A 16,277-nucleotide genomic window follows, 5' to 3' on the forward strand; every position below is an offset into this window, starting at 1 on the left:
TTCAGGATATGAATGAGAAATTTACCAAAAAGATAGATATTAAACAAACAAATAAATGGAACTTCTGGAAATAAAAAAATAATTGAAGGAATTACAAAATGCAGTTGAAAGCTTTAACAACAGACCAGACCAAGCAGAAGAAAGAACCTCAGAACATGAAGACATATCTTTAGAATTAATCCAGTCAGACAAAAATAAAGAAAAAAATTTAAAAAGGAACAAAACCTTTGAGAGGCATGGGGCTAAGTAAAACATCCAAACCTAGGAATTATAGGTATTTCTGGGGGAGAAGAAAAACCGTAAAGTTTGGTCAACCTATTTGAGGAAATTATTGAGGAAAACTTAGCTAGTCTAGCAAGACATCTAGGCATTCAGATAGAAAAGGCTTAAATAACAGCAGGCAGATACATTGCAAGAAGGACCTCACCACAACTATAGTTATCAGGCTATCTAAGTTCAACATGAAGGAAAAAAATCCTAAAATCAGGAAGAGAAAAGTGTTTAATCACCTATAAAGGAAACCCCATCAGACTAGCAGTAGACTTCTCTGCAGAATCCCTACAAGCCAGAAGGGATTGAGAATCTATTTTCAAAGTACTTAAAGAAAAAAACAACAATAAACATCAACTTTGAATTTTTTTATCCTGCAAGAATAAGCTTCAAAGTGGAGAAATAAAGTTTTTCCCAGAAGCAAATCCTGAGGGAATTTAAGAAATGCTTGAAGGAGTTCTAAGCAGAAATGAAAAGTCTATAAATTAAAAAAAAGAAACAAGCTACAAAGTAACTAGCTGACAATTATCATTATGACAGAAAGAAAACCTCACATGTCAATATGAACCTTGAATGTAAATGGATTAAATGCTCCACTTAAAAGATACGGATTGGTGAAACAAATTGAAAAATATGAAACAGATAAAAAACATGATCCAAGCATATGCTGCTTGCAAGAAACTCTACTTATTCATAGATACTAACACACTGAAGGTATATACAGATACATTTATATCTGCCTCTGAGGAGGGGTGTGGGGAGGCCTGAGGGGTGACAGGTGCCCCTGACACTGAAACCTGATGTCTCTGCTAAAAAATCTCTGGGTGGGTCTGTGAGGACCCACCACGTTTCTTCATATGAGGAGGCCCAAGAATTCTGCTGAGGGAAAGGAGTGGAAACTCCCCAGAGAGAGAGAGACGGAGGGAGGAGGAGGCACACAGCCCCAGCCCCACCCCTGGATTCTGATTTCATCAGACTCTGCTCCCTTGTTCTGAGGACTTTTGGGGTCAAGTGGAGCCTTATCCACCTGGACACCCTGGCTCTTGTGAGGATACACGGACACGAATCCTCCCTCCTACCCACACATGCTCCAGCCGGCCCTCAGGTGTGAATACTGTGCAGGATTCCCCTAAGTGCACACAGAACTTGGCCTGACATAAGACCACAAATCTGATTTTGATGATTCGTTGGGGGTAGACTAGAGAAGAGCTTGCGTGAGAGATATCTAGAATTTAAAGCATCAAGCAAACGTGATCAATGTTTAATGATCATGTTGAATTAAACCTATCCTGATTTTTCCGTCTACACTTTCCTCATTGTCCCCCAGAGGGCGGCAGAGTCCCTCCCGGCCTGGAGCCTCCTCAGGGTCTGCTGACGTCCCTCAGCTGGACCACAGCCCCTCAGGGTCTCCCCTCACCAGGATCACCTCGACCCACCTCCTCCTCGCCCTCCAGGCTCCCTAGACGCACTCTGTCAGCTCCTCCTTGCAGTCCGGCGGCCGCCCACCAAATCACAACTGCTGCGGGCAGCTCCTGCCCCCACATCCCCTCCTCCCTGGGGCTCAGCCGAAAGGGCATCTCCCAGGGCAGCTCCCTGTGATCCACAGAGTCCATTCACAGCCCTTCTCTCATTATCGTTAGCTCTTCAGTCCCATGATGTTCACTGAGCACCTGTCTCCCTGTTACTGGGAAACTCCGTGAGCACAGGGGCCACGTCTGTCCTGCTCTTTGTGGAATCCCAGGGCCCAGTCCAGTGTCTGACATACAACAGATGCTCAACAAATACTGGTTAAATGCGTGAGTGGTCACACAACAGAAGCACATCACCTCTGTGTGACCCCTGGAGTCAGGGTCTGTTCTTTGTGGACACAGAGGCACTGGTGCCAGCAAGGGAGGAGGCCAACAAGTGCCCGAGGCTGCCCCAGGGACAGGGCCTGAACCCTCAGAGCTTCAAGAGGGAGGACAGGGGCTTCTAACAGAGAGGGGTCAGAATCTGACTCATCCCAGAACAGTCTGACTCGTCCCAGACACCCCCTCCCCGTCTCTGACTTGTGAGTCACGTCACGTCTCCCAGGGGGCCTGGGCCAGCAGCCTATGTCCTTCCTCTTCTCACAAAGACACCTGACCTGCTGCAGACTCTGGATCCTCCATCCCAGATGGAGTGACCACCAGGGGAGGACGGAGCCCAACCTGATCACAAGGAAGTCGGGTGATGACACCCCACCCCCGAGGGTCCCTGGAGATGGGGGCTCCTGGCTGTGGTCTCTGGAGACCTCTTACCAGCCCAAGGAGTCCTGGGGACCCAGGGGAACTTCCCCTGCAGGAGGGGACAGGATAACCCAGGATCTGCCTTTGCTTCCATCTCAATGAGGCTGAGGGTCACAGGGCCTCCCCTCCAATAACAGAGGAACAAGGAACCCCCTGCCTGAGTCTCCAGGTGGGAACTGCCCCAGCTCCTGGGTCCTGCCAGGAGGCCTGGAGCAGACGACAGACAGGGACACAGATGACCTGGAGGCAGCATCCCCAGTGCTGTGATGGAGGAACACAGGGCACTCTGGGGACCACCTCCCAGGCTGGCGTCCTCTCTCTGAAGCCCCCAGAGACACCTCTCTGGGTCCTACCTTTGAAACCTTGGGGACAGGTGGCTCCTTCTGAGGCAGCCTATCCCCCTGGTGGACAGTTCTCCAAATCTTGACTTGCCGTTCTCTGGACAACTCCTGTCCTCTCCTTGAGCTCATCCTGCACTGCATGGAGTTGGGCAGCCTGGGACTCTCCATGAGCAGGACCTGGTGTGACCTGATCCTGTAGCTTGGAGGTCATACCATGTGGACCCTGGTCAGCATCCCTGGAACAGCCCCTGACTTTGACCACAGATCTCTTGCCCTCCAGGGGTGCACATCGCACACAGAGAGCACTCAGGAAATTGCAGTTGATTCTCGAATAAGGCGGGGATTAGGGGTGCTGAGGACCCCGTAGAAAATCTTTGTATAACTTTTGGCTTCCCAACAATTTAACTACTAAAACCCTACTCTTGACCAGAAGCCTTATTGATAACATAAACGGGAAATCAATGTATTTTGCATGTTTATATGTATTATATGCTGTACTCTTACAATAACATAAGCTGGGGAAAATAAAACGTTACTACGAAAATTGTAAGGAAGATAAAACATATTTACTATTCATTAAGTGACAGTGGATCATCTTAAAGGCTTTTATCCTTTTTTGTCTCCAGGTTAAGCAGGCTGAGGAGGAAAGGAGAGGGTGGTCTTGCTGTCTCAGAGATGGCAGAGGCAGAAGAGGTGGAGGGGAGGCAAGAGGAGGGGACACACCCAGTGCAACTTTTATCTTGAAGCATCTGCATGTGGCTGGGCATGGCAGCTCATGCCTGTAATCCCAGCACTTTGGGAGGCCTAGGTGGGTGGATCATTTGAAGTCAGGAGTTTGAGACCAGCCTGGCCAACATGGTGAAACCCCGCCTCTACTAAAAATACAAAAATTAACCAGGCGTGGTGGCGGGATCCTGTAGTCCCAGCTACTCGGGAGGCTGAGGCAGGAGAATCACTTGAACCCGGGAGGTGGAGGTTGTAGTGAGCTGAGATCGCGCCACTGCACTCTAGCCTGGGCGACACAGCGACACTCTGTCTCAGGGGGAAAAAAAAAGCAACAAACAAACAAACAAACAAAAAAACAAAAATCAAACAAACAAAAAAACAAAAACATCTGCATAAAAGTGGACCTACACGGTTCAAACCTGTGTGTTCGAAGGTCAGCTGTAATTCCCCTGGACATGAACTTGGCCTTGCTAAGGAGGTGAAAGTGGAGCCTGGTTTCCATTCCTTGCTCCATCAGACCCTTCTTGTCTCTCCCACGTTCCTGCTGTGTCCCACCTCTTCCTTCCTGGGGCCTCTGAGGACCCCGCTCTGCCAAGGGTTTCTGTGCAGCTCCCCATTCCCTCCTGGCACCACCCATGGGGAAGGTGGGGTGACCACAGGACTGTCAGCCAGACAGAGGCTTCCAGGTCAGGTAGAACATGGAAAGGACCTGAGCCACAGCTCATCCAAAAGACAGGGAGAGGGAGGGTTTCCTTGAAGCCTTCCCCAAGGACAGCAGAGCTCAGAGCCACACACCTCCCTCCACCACAGCTGTCTCTTCCCAGGACACACCAGACACCTCCCTCCACACCCAGGAGCTATAGCTCCTCCTGAGACCCCTGGTCTTTGGTTTCTGTGCCTGGGTCAGAGGCCAGGTTGGTGACACTGGAGACAGAGGGCTGGTCCCTCCCCAGTCATCCCCCAGTGAGCCCCTTTCTATCACCCAGAGCCACCTCTGTCACCTTCCTGCTGGGCATCATCCCAGCAGAAACCCAAGGCCCAGCTGGGTTTCTCTGTCACAAGGGAAATAATCCCCCTGGTGTGACAGACCCAAGGCCAGAACACAGCATAGGTCAGCACTGGGAAAGGTTGGTTGTCCTCCCAGGGGACAGGGGTCCATCAGCCTTGCTTCTCAAAGCTTTGTGTCAGGAACTGAATATAGACAAAAGGGAAAGAGGAAGAGGGACACAAGGGCAGGAATGAGAGGGGAGGGGACAGAGGACTCCTGAGCAGAGACCCCACCCCTGGACCATGTGATCTTGGAAAGGGCTCCTGCCCTGGGAGGAGGCTCAGCACAGAGGTAGGAAGGACAGCAGAGCTGACAGTCACAGCAGCCCTGACAAGAGAGTTCCTGGAGCCCAAGCTCTTCTCCACAGAGGACAAGCAGGCAGCAGAGACCATGGGGTCCCTTTCAGACTGTCCACACAGAGTGTGCATCCCCTGGAAGGGGCTCCTGCTCACAGGTGAGGGGAGGACTTCCTGGGAGTGGGCGGGAGGAAGGCTAGAGAGACTGGCTGGGGTCTCCTTGGGAGGATGGGGCTCTGAGAGGGGACAAAGGGCTTCTGTTGAAGCTTGAATATGGAACAGGACACCAGAGAGGGACAGGAAACCAGAACAGGAAAACCACATTGAACTGGAATTGGAAAGGGTCAAGAAAATCTCACATGTTCTCTTTTCCTGGTTAATCATCACGAACTGCTACATTTTGAAACATGATAATAATAACTATATCATATGACACTGCAAATAAAAACATAACCAGGGCATAAAACATTGTCCCTAGCCACCAACCTCAGACATTGGAAAATAAACCCCAGGATGTGGAGGGAGGGCCCTGGGAACTCTCATGAACTCATCTACTGGAGCCTGCAGCCTGTTCCAGGCACTGGGGTGAAATCCAGATCACACAAGTCCCTGCCCTCATGGAGCTCATGCTCTCATGGGGCAGAAGACAGACAGGCAAAGAGATCTAGAATGTGAAGTCAGGTGTTGACAAGAGCTCTAAAGGGAATAGAGCAGGGAAAGGTCAGAAACGGAACACCCGGGGCCTCTAGAAAAGGTGTGAGGGAAGGGGTCTCCCAAGGATGCCCTGATGTGAGCAGGTCCTGCAGTGTGGAGGGAGCCCTGCAGATCCCTGGGGAAGAGGATTCCGAACAGGGAAATGTAAGGTCAGAGGTGCTGAAGAAATAGGGGTCATGCTGCTGACATTGATCCAGTAGGACACACACAAACACACACACACACACACACACACACACACTAACTTCAAGATGGGGGTGGGTGAAGAGACCTGCTCAGGATCCAGGGCCCCATCTTTCCACCCCAATACATAGGTCCCAATATTGACTGATGCTCTCTCCCCCTCCTAGCCTCACTTTTAACCTTCTGGAACCTGCCAACCAGTGCCCAGACCACTGTTGAAGTCATGCCATTCAATGTTGCAGAAGGGAAGGAGGTCCTTCTACTAGTCCATAATGCGTCCCAGGATCTTTATGGCTACAACTGGTACAAAGGGGAAAGGGTGCACGCCAACTATCGAATTATAGGATATGTAATAAACGATCAAGAAAATGCCTCAAGGCCCGCACAGAATGGTCGAGAGACAATATACCCCAATGGATCCCTGCTGATCCAGAACGTCACCCACAATGACGCAGGAATCTATACCCTACACGTTATAAAGAAAGATCTTGTGAATGAAGAAGTAACCAGCCAATTCTACGTATTCTGTGAGTGATTCCTCCATGACTTCTGGGTGCCGGGGGTCAGTTCTACTTCATACACATGGGATTGTCAGGCCTGGGTTGTGCCCGTGTCCCCATCTACACTTTATCCTGTGTCAGGGTTTGGACATTTAGTGAAGGACACACATGGGGGAGACAAACTTCTACAGATCAGAATCCCTTTCCTGCATCCAGACACTGCAGATACTTGCTGCAGAGGAAGGACAGTCTGATGCGGGGGGACTCGGCAGGGGGAGATCAGTCTCAGCCAAGATTCTGTGCCCTCCCCCTGAAAAAGACCCTGGAGAACTGGGTCAGAGCCTGGCCTGAGGGGTTCCCTGGAATCCTCACAGAGAAGCTCAGCCCTGGAAGCACAAGTCCCAGATCCCTGTCCCAGGGCCCTTGACTCCAGGTGACCCTAAGGAACCTGTGTCAGGGCTGGGTTGTGGCCTCCTGGGCTGAACTGACTGAGAGCAAGGATTTGAGTTCTTTGAGGATCATGGCTCATGGAGCTGGTCACCAGCCTGGTCAACCCCAGGGCCTCATTTGGGCAAGGACAGAGCCTCATCCTCCACCTGAGACTCAGCCTGGAGAGGACAGATGAACAGGATTACTAGGACCTCAGCCCCCCTGGATGAGGAACTTAAGAGAGGTCCTAGCGGAGTCAGTGTCCTCAGGGGGAGAAAGAGAAGAAGAAAGATTCTGCTGTAAGTTCTTTGTACACCAGGGATCAGGTCCAAATAACCCACTCCTGGGAGCGAACAATCAGAGCTCCTGCTTGTTTGGGCAGCTCTTCCACACAGGGCTCTCATCCAGGTAATTGTGATTATTTTAAGGTGAATTCACAGACAACAAGGCAAGCCAGAGACCATTTATGCTTTATCTCATTTTGTTAAAGGAAACTGAGGCAGAAGGAAATACAGCCACTGAGGCAGGGTCTCATGGACCGGACAGTCACATCAGAGTCCCCAGGTCTTTGTAGCCACAGAGTTTGCTTCCTAGGCATCCAAGCCAGAAGTGGGAGATTCTGGTCTAGGGAGTGAGGAACAAATGGAGAATTAGTTTTTACTTAGAACTGAATTTCCTGCCTCAACTATAAGAGTCAGTGTTGGGAATGTCCAGGCCTCTCCCTTAGATTCACACTCCTACCCTCATTGGACCTGAAATCCTCTGTTTCCTGATGTATTGGTGTCACTCCCACAGGAGGATAAAGGAGAGGACTTTGCTTTCTCTCCCCGCTCACACCCTGCACAAGCCAGGGCCCAACGTGAGACACACACTCGCTCAGTAGTTCTCTCATGAAGGAGGGAGGGAATGAATGAAGGAATGAATGATCCATAATCTCTTCAGAGGCTGGAACCTGATGCAGGATCCTAGGAGGCTCTGGCACCTGTTCCCTGTCCCTCCAAGGGGCTGAGACCCATGTTCCACCCCTCTCATCCCCTGCCCCTAAAGCCACCCCAGTGGGAGACTGAGACAGGAGGGTGTCTTGAGCCCAGTAGTTCAAGACCAGCCTGGGCAACATAGCAAGATCCCTGGATCTTTTAAAAAAAAAAAAAGAAGCCACCCAGGTGTTGAGTCTCAAGACTGTGTAAATGCTTGGCCATGGGACAGGGACGAGCAACTCCTCTATCTGCTCTCTACACTGACTCACCAGCGGGCCAGAGGCAGGACAGGTATGCAGTCCCCAAAGCCCATGGGTTCATTCCACCCATTTTACTACCAACTCCATCCTCATCTTGCTATGGGGCTCAGGTCCTCCAGTCATTCCTAGGACCTCCTCCAGGTGCAGCGGGCCAGGTGGGTGCTGTCTGATGGGTTTGCTGTCCATTCCACATACACTTGTGTCCTCATGATGACACCATTGTCATAAGGTGGGGTCCCTTGGAACGGGAACTGCATCAGCCACTGGCATCTCACTTAGACTCTGCCTAGTTTAGATAAATTTGATCAAACTCTTGTTGTGTTTCCTTAGGTCAAGAGAAAAGGAAGAAAGCAGTTCTCATGCCTGTGTTGGGCTTTCCTCCATTTTGCTGACTCCGCACAGGAGCTGGGGACGGGGAGCTCTTTGTAAATTTCCTAACATAACACACATCTCTTCTCCTAATTTGCCTTCATTGTTCTTGTTATGTCATTGAGAATCCTCAGATTTTCAGCCAGCCCCTGCTTGTCTCACTCACCCTTTCTCTATCTTCTTCTGGACTCTGCTGCACTTTCCTGGTGGTCACTAGCTCTTGTCAGTCACTATCAAACACCCAGGCAGAGCTGCCCCACCTGGAGGCCCTGCAGTCTGAGTACTAAACTCACCTCTAGACTTTTTCCTGGTCTCCTCTGCTATGTCTGCTCAAACACCCATTGTTGTCATCACCCATCTCTGGGATATCCTTGAAAAAAAAAAGGCTCAGAGAAACACCCCTTGGCTGGGTGGTGTAGGAGTGTTCAGCTGGAAGGAACTCAGCTCCTGCCCATTCGAGGCGAGGACCCCAAAGGGCCTAGTGGGTAGCCATCAGGAAAGGACCAGGAGAGGCACCAGGGGCTGTGACTCATGGTCCTGGGTCTGTCCATGACCCAACGCTGCTGCACAATTACACTTGAGAAAGTCTGTGCTTCTCTAAGACAAATCAGGCGGCCTCACAGTCTCTGAGCTCTCAGATCATTGTGCACCTGTCTTGTGATACACACACCTTCTGTGGGCTTTTAAGGACTTGAGTGGGCTTAGAGGTGGGAGATGCCAACTCTGATTGAAAGATGCCTTGGGGGAACCAAGGGTGCCACACAGGGCAATCTTCTCTCTCTTACCTGCACAGCGGTGCCACCCAAGCCCTCCATCACCAGCAACAACTTCAATCCGGTGGAGAACAAGGATATTGTGGCTTTAACCTGTCAACCTGAGACTCAGAACACAACCTACCTGTGGTGGGTAAACAATCAGAGCCTCCTGGTTAGTCCCAGGCTGCTGCTTTCCACTGACAACAGGACCGTCGTTCTACTCAGTGTCACAAAGAATGACATGGGATCCTATGAATGTGAAATACAGAACCCAGTGGGTGCCAGCCGCAGTGACCCAGTCACCCTGAATGTCCGCTGTGAGTATCTTTTGTTCCTCTGTGGCCCAGGCTGCCAGCCCAAATCCATGCAGCCAGAGGCCAGGTCTCTTAGTCCCTCTCAGGTCCAAGTACACAGATCCTCGCCTCTAGACACCCAGGCTGGCGGTGACTTCCTGCCCCAAGCAAACCTGGGCAAACCCAGCCTTGACCAAGAATGTGAGAGGAGGAGCTGCTCCTGTCCTGGGAGGCTCAGGGTCCACAGCCTGTGATGGGAGAAACAGGTGAATGTCTCGGGCTCTGGCTCAGTGAACGCAATCAGGGTTTGGTTGGGGCTTCAGGATTGTGATTTGGGTAAGAGGGACACTGCGGCCCTTCCACAGACCAGGAGCTTCCGCTTCCCTCTAAGGACATCACTTACGGCTTTATTCTATTTGCTCCAGGTGGCTTGGACACCCCTACCATTTCCACTCCAGACATATCTTATGAGTTACGAGCAAACCTTAGACTCTTCATCCATGCAGCCTCCAACCCACCTGCACAGTATTTTTGGCTGAGTGATGGAAAGCTTCTGCAACACATGCAAGAGCTCTTTCTCCCCAAAGCACTGCAAAGAATAGTGTGTCCTATACCTGCCATGCCCACAAATTGGCCACTGGCCACAATAGCCACAGTCAAGATGATCACAGTCCGTGGTACATGGATCCCTGGACCGCTGGCATCATATTTTGAGGTGGGGTCTCTCTGGTGTTAAGGAAGAGCTGAAAAAAATTTTCTTTTCCAGCCTGTGTCCCATGGACACAAGCAGATCCCCAGTTCTCCCCGCTGAACCCTCTCACTCTGCCTCTGCAGACCCTCCTCCCTGTGCTTCAGTAATTTCTCATGGCTGATTATGGATCCAGCCTGGAATGTGCGGAGGAGGCTCCCTCAGCCCCAAAGCCCCATATAGTGGAAGGAGCTTCACAGAGGTGAAAGCAGGAAGGGTCCTTAAGGGTTCTCTCGGTCATCAATACATCCCTTTTTGTCACCTCTTTGTGTTCTTTTGCCTAATTCATGAGCTACAAGGAACAAGGAGGCTTTGAACCATCTCACACTTTTTCCCCAGATGAGAGGAGGAAGCCCCTTGGATGAGGGAGGAGCAGCTCAGACTCTGCTCTCTGCTCTGCTCCCAGCTCACCTCGTCACTGGCCCTGCCCTGACTCCACCTGGGGTGGGACCTGGGTGTGTGGAGAAGGTGCTTGGGCGACCTGTCCTGAATCTGGCTAAACTGAGCTGTCAATCAACGGCAGAGCCTCTCCTGGGTCAGGCTTCAGGGAACTGGGAAGAGAAGGAGCCCTGGGGCAGACTCTTGAACTGTGGCCTGGGGCTCTGAAGTCACCGGCTGTATGACACTGTGGACACAGCACAGAGCACAGCTAGGGATGAACATTTAGAGAAATAGGGAGATTCAGCCACCGGGGCTCTGCAAGGGAGGGAAGGGGCAGGGCCACAAAGTGTGTATTTATAGCGAGGGTAAGAGTACCAGCCACTATATATTCATAAAGTTTAAGCACTCCTAACCTGAAATTTACCATATTAGCCATTTTACATGTACGGTTTAGGGCTGGGCACCGTGGCTGATGCCTGTAATTCCAGCACTTCGAGAGGTTGAGGTGGGTGGCTCGCATGAGCTCAGGAGTTCAACACCAGGCTGCACAACATGGTGAAACCCTGTCTTCACAAAAAATTAGCGAAACATGGTGGCACATGGCCTGTAGTTCCAACTACTTGGTGGGCTGAGGCGGGAGGACCACTTCAGCCCAGAATGTCGAGGCTCTAGTGAGCCTTGATTGCGCCGCTGAATTCCAGCCTCGGTGACAGAGTGAGACCCTGTCTCCAAAAAAAGTATGGTTTAGTGAGATCAATTATATTTATACTGTTGTGCAACCATCACCGCTATCCATTTCCAGAACTTTTTCAACTTACCATGCTAAACCTCTGCACTCAATAAACAGTAACTCTCCACTCCTTCTAACCCTAGTCCCTGGTAGCCATCATTCTACTTTCTGTCCGTCTGTAATTGACTATTTTATTAATAAGTACCTCACATCAATAGACTCATACAAAATTTGTCCTTTTGTGTCTGGCCACATTTTGCTTAGCATAATGTCTTTAAGGTACATTCAGGTTGTAGTATGTATCAGAATTTGAGTCTCATGACTGTGTAAATGCTCAGCATTTTATTTTATTTTATTACCTGTTAAGATTGAATGAGTTTCCGTTGCGTGGATATATTTCATTTTGCCTCTTGACTTATCGTTCAGTGGACTTTTGGGCTGTTTCCACATTTTGGCTATTGTGAGTAGTGCTACTATCAACATGGGTGTATAAATATCTTTTCAAATCCCTACTTTCCATTATTTTGGGCATATGACCAGAAGAGGAATTGCTGCATCAAATGGTAATGCTTTGCTTAATTTTTTTGAGAAACGGCTGTACCATTTTCCACTGTGGCTGCACCATTTCACACTCCCACCAGCAATGTGCAAGAGTTTCAATTTTCCCACCTCCTCAAAATACATGTTTTGTGTTTTCTTTTCTTTCTTTTTTTTTTTTTTTTAAATCAAAGCCATCCCAACGTGTATGTGGTGGTGTATCACTGTGGTTCTGATTTGCATATCTCTAAGTATTAGTGATGTTGAGCGTCTTTGCATGTGCTTATTGGCCATTTGTATATCTTCCTTGGAGAAATCTCTATTTTAGTCCTTTGCCCATTTTTAAATTGGGTTTTTGGGTTTTTGTTGTTGAGTTATATTAGTTCTTTATATATTCTGAGAATTAATCCCTTATCAGATATATGATTTGCAAATAGTTTCTCCCATTCCATGGGTTGCCTTTTCACTTTCTTGATAATGCCTTTGATATAGAAAACATCTTACTTTTTATAAGTCAAATTTGTCCATTTTTTTGTTGCCTGTGCTTTGGGTGTCATAGCCAAGAAATCACTGTGAAATCCAATGTCACAAAGCTTTCCCCCTATGTTTTCTTCTAAGAGTTTTATAGGTTTATCTCTTACATTTAGGTCTTTGATCCATTTCGGGTTAATTTTTATATGGTATTAAGTAAAGATTCAACTCATTCTTGTTCATGGATATCCAGCTGTCCCAATATCATTTGTTGAAAAGACCATCCTTTCCCTATTGAATGGTCTTGGTACCCTTGTCAAAAATAATTTGACCATAAACGCAAGCATTTGTTTCTGGGCTCTCCATTCTATTCCACTGGTTTCTATGTATTCCTTTATGCCAGTACCACACTGTATTGATTACTGTGGCTTTGTAGTAAATGCTGAAATCAGGAAATGTGAGTCCTCCAACTTCATTCTTTCATATTGTTTGGGTATTTAGAGTCCTGAGACTCCATATGAATTTTAGGATTTTTCTATTTCTGCAAAATATGCCACTGGGATTCTGGTAGGGATTGCATTAATATTGTCATCTTAATGATATTAGGTCTTCTAATCTATAAAAATGGAATTTCTTTCCATTTATTAATATGTTCTTTAGTTTCTTTCGGCAGCATTTTTAATTTTCAGCTTACAATTTTTTCACCACCTTGGTTAAGTTTATTCCTGAGAACTTTATTCTTTTTGATGATAACGTGAATCAATTTTTTTCCTAATTTCTTTTCAGATTGTTCATTGTAAGTGCATAGGAATACAACTGTTTTTTGGCTGGACGCGATGGCTTACACCTGTAATCCCAGCACTTTGGGAGGCTGAGGTGATCAGATCATTTGGGGTCACAAGTTTGAGACCAGCCTGACCAACATGGTGAAACCCTGTCTCTACTAAGAATACAAAAAAAAAAAAAAAAAAAATTAGCCAGGTGTGGTGGCACATACCTGTAATTTCAACTACTTGGGAGGCTGAGGCAGGAGAATTATTTGAACTGGGGAGGCAGAGGTTGCAGTGAGCCAAGATCGTCCACTGCACTTCAGCTTGGGCAATAAAATGAGACTCTGTCTCAAAAAAAAAAAAAGAGAGAGAGAGAAAGAGAGAGACAGAGAAAAAAGAAAAAAGAAATACAGCTGATTTCAACTGATTTTTGCATGTTGATTTAGTATCCTGCAGTTATACTGAATCTGTTTATTAGTTCTAAAATTTTGTTTTAACCTTTAGGGTTTTCTACACTTAAGTTCCTGTCATCTGCAAACAAAGTTAATTTTACTTCTTTCTGATTTGGATGTTATTTTCGTTCTTCTTGCCTACTTTCTCTTACTAGAACTTCCAATACTACGTAGAATAGAAGTGGCAAAACTAGGCATTCTTGTCTCGTTTTTATTTTAGAGGGAAAGCTTTCAGTCTTTCTCCCTGGAGTATGATGTTAGCGTTGGGCTTCTCAGATATTGCCTTTATTATATTTGAGGTAGTTTCCTTCTATTTATAATCTGAGTGTGCTTATTATGATAGAATGTTGAATTTTGTCAAATGCCTTCATTGGTTCAGTCTCCCTAGTAGTTATTAGTCTATTGAGATCTTCTGTTTCTTCATGGTTCCATTTGGAAGGTTTTATGTTTCTAGGAATTTATTTCATCCAGGTTCTCTAACTTGTTGGCATATAATTATTCATAATACTCATAACACTTACTATTTCTGTAAAATTGGTAGTAATCACTTTCATTTCTGATTTGAGTAATTTCTATCTTCTCATTTTTTTCCTTAGTCGATCTAATTAAAGGTTGTGAATTTCGTTGAACTTTTTTGAAGAACCACGTTTTGGTTTCATTGCTTTTCTCTATTGTTTTTCTAGTCCACTTTAATCCTTATTATTTCCTTCATTAGCTAACTTTGGGTTTCATTTGTTTTTCTCCTATATCCTTAAGTTGTAAAGTCAGGTTGTTGATTTGAGATCTTTCTTCTTTTTAAATGTATGTATTTATAGTTATACATTTCTTGCACAAGATTCTTAACTTCTCTGAGCCTTAGATTCCACAATTGAAAATTGCAATAAGAATGCATGCTTCAAAGTATTGTTTTGAAGATTTAATGTAATAATCAATGAAACATTCAGCAAAATGCCACATGCAGAGGAACTGTTTCATAAATGTTAGCTGCTGTTAAGGCTACCATTATTATTAGCCTTGAAGTCAGGTAGTCTTAGAGTCAAATCCTAGATCCACCTGTCACTAGCTGTATGACATTGGGTAAGTTTTTTCACCACTCTAAACCACCTCTATTTTCTACCTGACAGTATTATTTTACAGCTCAAATGAGATACATTAAATAATTTAACACAGGGCCTGACATATAGGAAGCACCCCTCAACAGTAGCTAATATTAGTGATTATTAGTCATCAGTCTGAGTTGACTGATGACCGATGAGAAGTTAAGCCCAAATTATTGCAACAGAAATAAAGAAGAAACAGATGCAGAAGGTATTATATATACATGTGCATATTTATATTCACATATATACACACGTATATACGTATACATGTACATGGGAGAAAGAGGCATTACACAAAAAATCCACTGGGACACAGTTACTGATTAATATGGGAGAGGGAAAAGAACAGAGTTAAATACCAAGTCTCAAGCCTAGTATGTTAGTTTTCATTCAGTGAGATGCAGCCAAGATGGGATTAGACATGCAATATAATTTTGAGGGAAAAACACCTGTGAGGGAAAGTGGGGTGGGAGGGGGAGGAGCCTGGGAGAGCCCTCAGATCATGATGCAGATGTCATGCCTGTGGAGGAGAAAGAGAAAAAAAAGAAAGTTTCAGATTGCAGTGCAGTTCGAAGAGAGTTTCTGCAAGACTGTTGGGAATTCCTCAAGCCCATCACCTTTCAGAGCAAAACAGAGTCTTGCAGAACTTGACTTGCTTTCACACACCTTCTGGGAGCCCGTGGGAAGCGAGGTCTCTCTACAAAGGAGGTGGTGAATTCAGAATGCACTAACTGCCACAACTGAGACACTAAGAAAAAAAATGCAACCATGAAAAAGTGGCAAGTTTTAATGACATACAAGATTAGCAATCGGTCTTTCTCAAATTTCAAAGCCTTCAAAAATATCTGAGTGTAAGAAGGTCAGGATGGAATTGACAGAAGACTGCCCATCACCCTGGAAACCTGGTGAAATGAAAAACCTGCAAGAATTTAGTTGGCTAATCATCTCCCAGCAACCTTCCCACACAAATAATGTATTCCTTGAAGGAACAAATAGAAACGACTTCATGCTGAGAGTTGGTTCCTGGGCGACCCCCCTGTAAAATAAGATCACCTTCATTCCTTCTCTTTTCTTTCCATGACAACTGAGTCAGTACAAGCAAGTTCTCCTGACCTCTCAGCTGGGACCGCTGTCAGCATCATAATTGGAGTACTGGCTGGGATGGCTCTGATATAGCAGCCCTGGTGTAGTTTCTGCATTTCAGGAAGAGTGGCAGGTATTGTGACCTTTCCTCTTATCCTGTTTCCTGCAGGGCTGACTGCCATGCTTGGAAGAGGGAAAAGATTTCTTCACCTGTATCTGGGACTAGATCTCCTCCTCCTCCCGCTAAACTCCTGCTTCTCAGCACTAATTCCTGCAGGTCTCTTCTTTGCTGGTCTTCATGCTCCCTGTACCCCACTGTCTCTCAGACATGACTACTCCCAGCCTCTGCTCATTTGTTTCCCCAATTCAATACACTGTGAAAGCTTCTTCATCCTTTTTAAAACATTTTTCACTTGTGCTGTTCTCTCCATTCCCGTGAACCTCAACAACTGCTTGAAGTCCTGCTTGACTTCTTGTTTCTAGTGTTTGAATGCTTACTAGCATATGACTGCTTCATTACCTTCCTAAAATCACCTACTCAAGAACCTGCAGGGTTCTTATCTAGCCTATTAGATAA

At 46.8% G+C, this 16,277-nt stretch overlaps 1 protein-coding gene across 1 annotated transcript; it reads left to right on the top strand.

Moving 5' to 3' along the window:
- The first annotated feature begins 5,042 nt into the window (after positions 1–5,042).
- On the top strand, positions 5,043–15,793 carry CEACAM7 (CEA cell adhesion molecule 7). The gene is made up of 4 exons (XM_055250220.1): positions 5,043–5,106; positions 6,013–6,372; positions 9,174–9,452; positions 15,711–15,793. The coding sequence occupies exons 1-4, from the start codon at positions 5,043–5,045 to the stop codon at positions 15,791–15,793; spliced, it is 786 nt and encodes a 261-aa protein (XP_055106195.1).
- Positions 15,794–16,277: the final 484 nt, after the last annotated feature.

This window comes from Symphalangus syndactylus, chromosome 17 (genome assembly GCF_028878055.3).
Source record: "Symphalangus syndactylus isolate Jambi chromosome 17, NHGRI_mSymSyn1-v2.1_pri, whole genome shotgun sequence".
NCBI lineage: Eukaryota > Metazoa > Chordata > Mammalia > Primates > Hylobatidae > Symphalangus > Symphalangus syndactylus.

Excerpts from the sequence above, each read along its gene's own strand:
- CEACAM7 (XM_055250220.1), top strand. The coding sequence starts at position 5,043 with ATGGGGTCCCTTTCAGACTGTCCACACAGAGTGTGCATCCCCTGGAAG. Across the intron at positions 6,373-9,173 it reads CAGCCAATTCTACGTATTCT|CGGTGCCACCCAAGCCCTCC; the intron begins GTGAGTGATTCC and ends TTACCTGCACAG. Across the intron at positions 9,453-15,710 it reads AGTCACCCTGAATGTCCGCT|TACAAGCAAGTTCTCCTGAC; the intron begins GTGAGTATCTTT and ends CAACTGAGTCAG.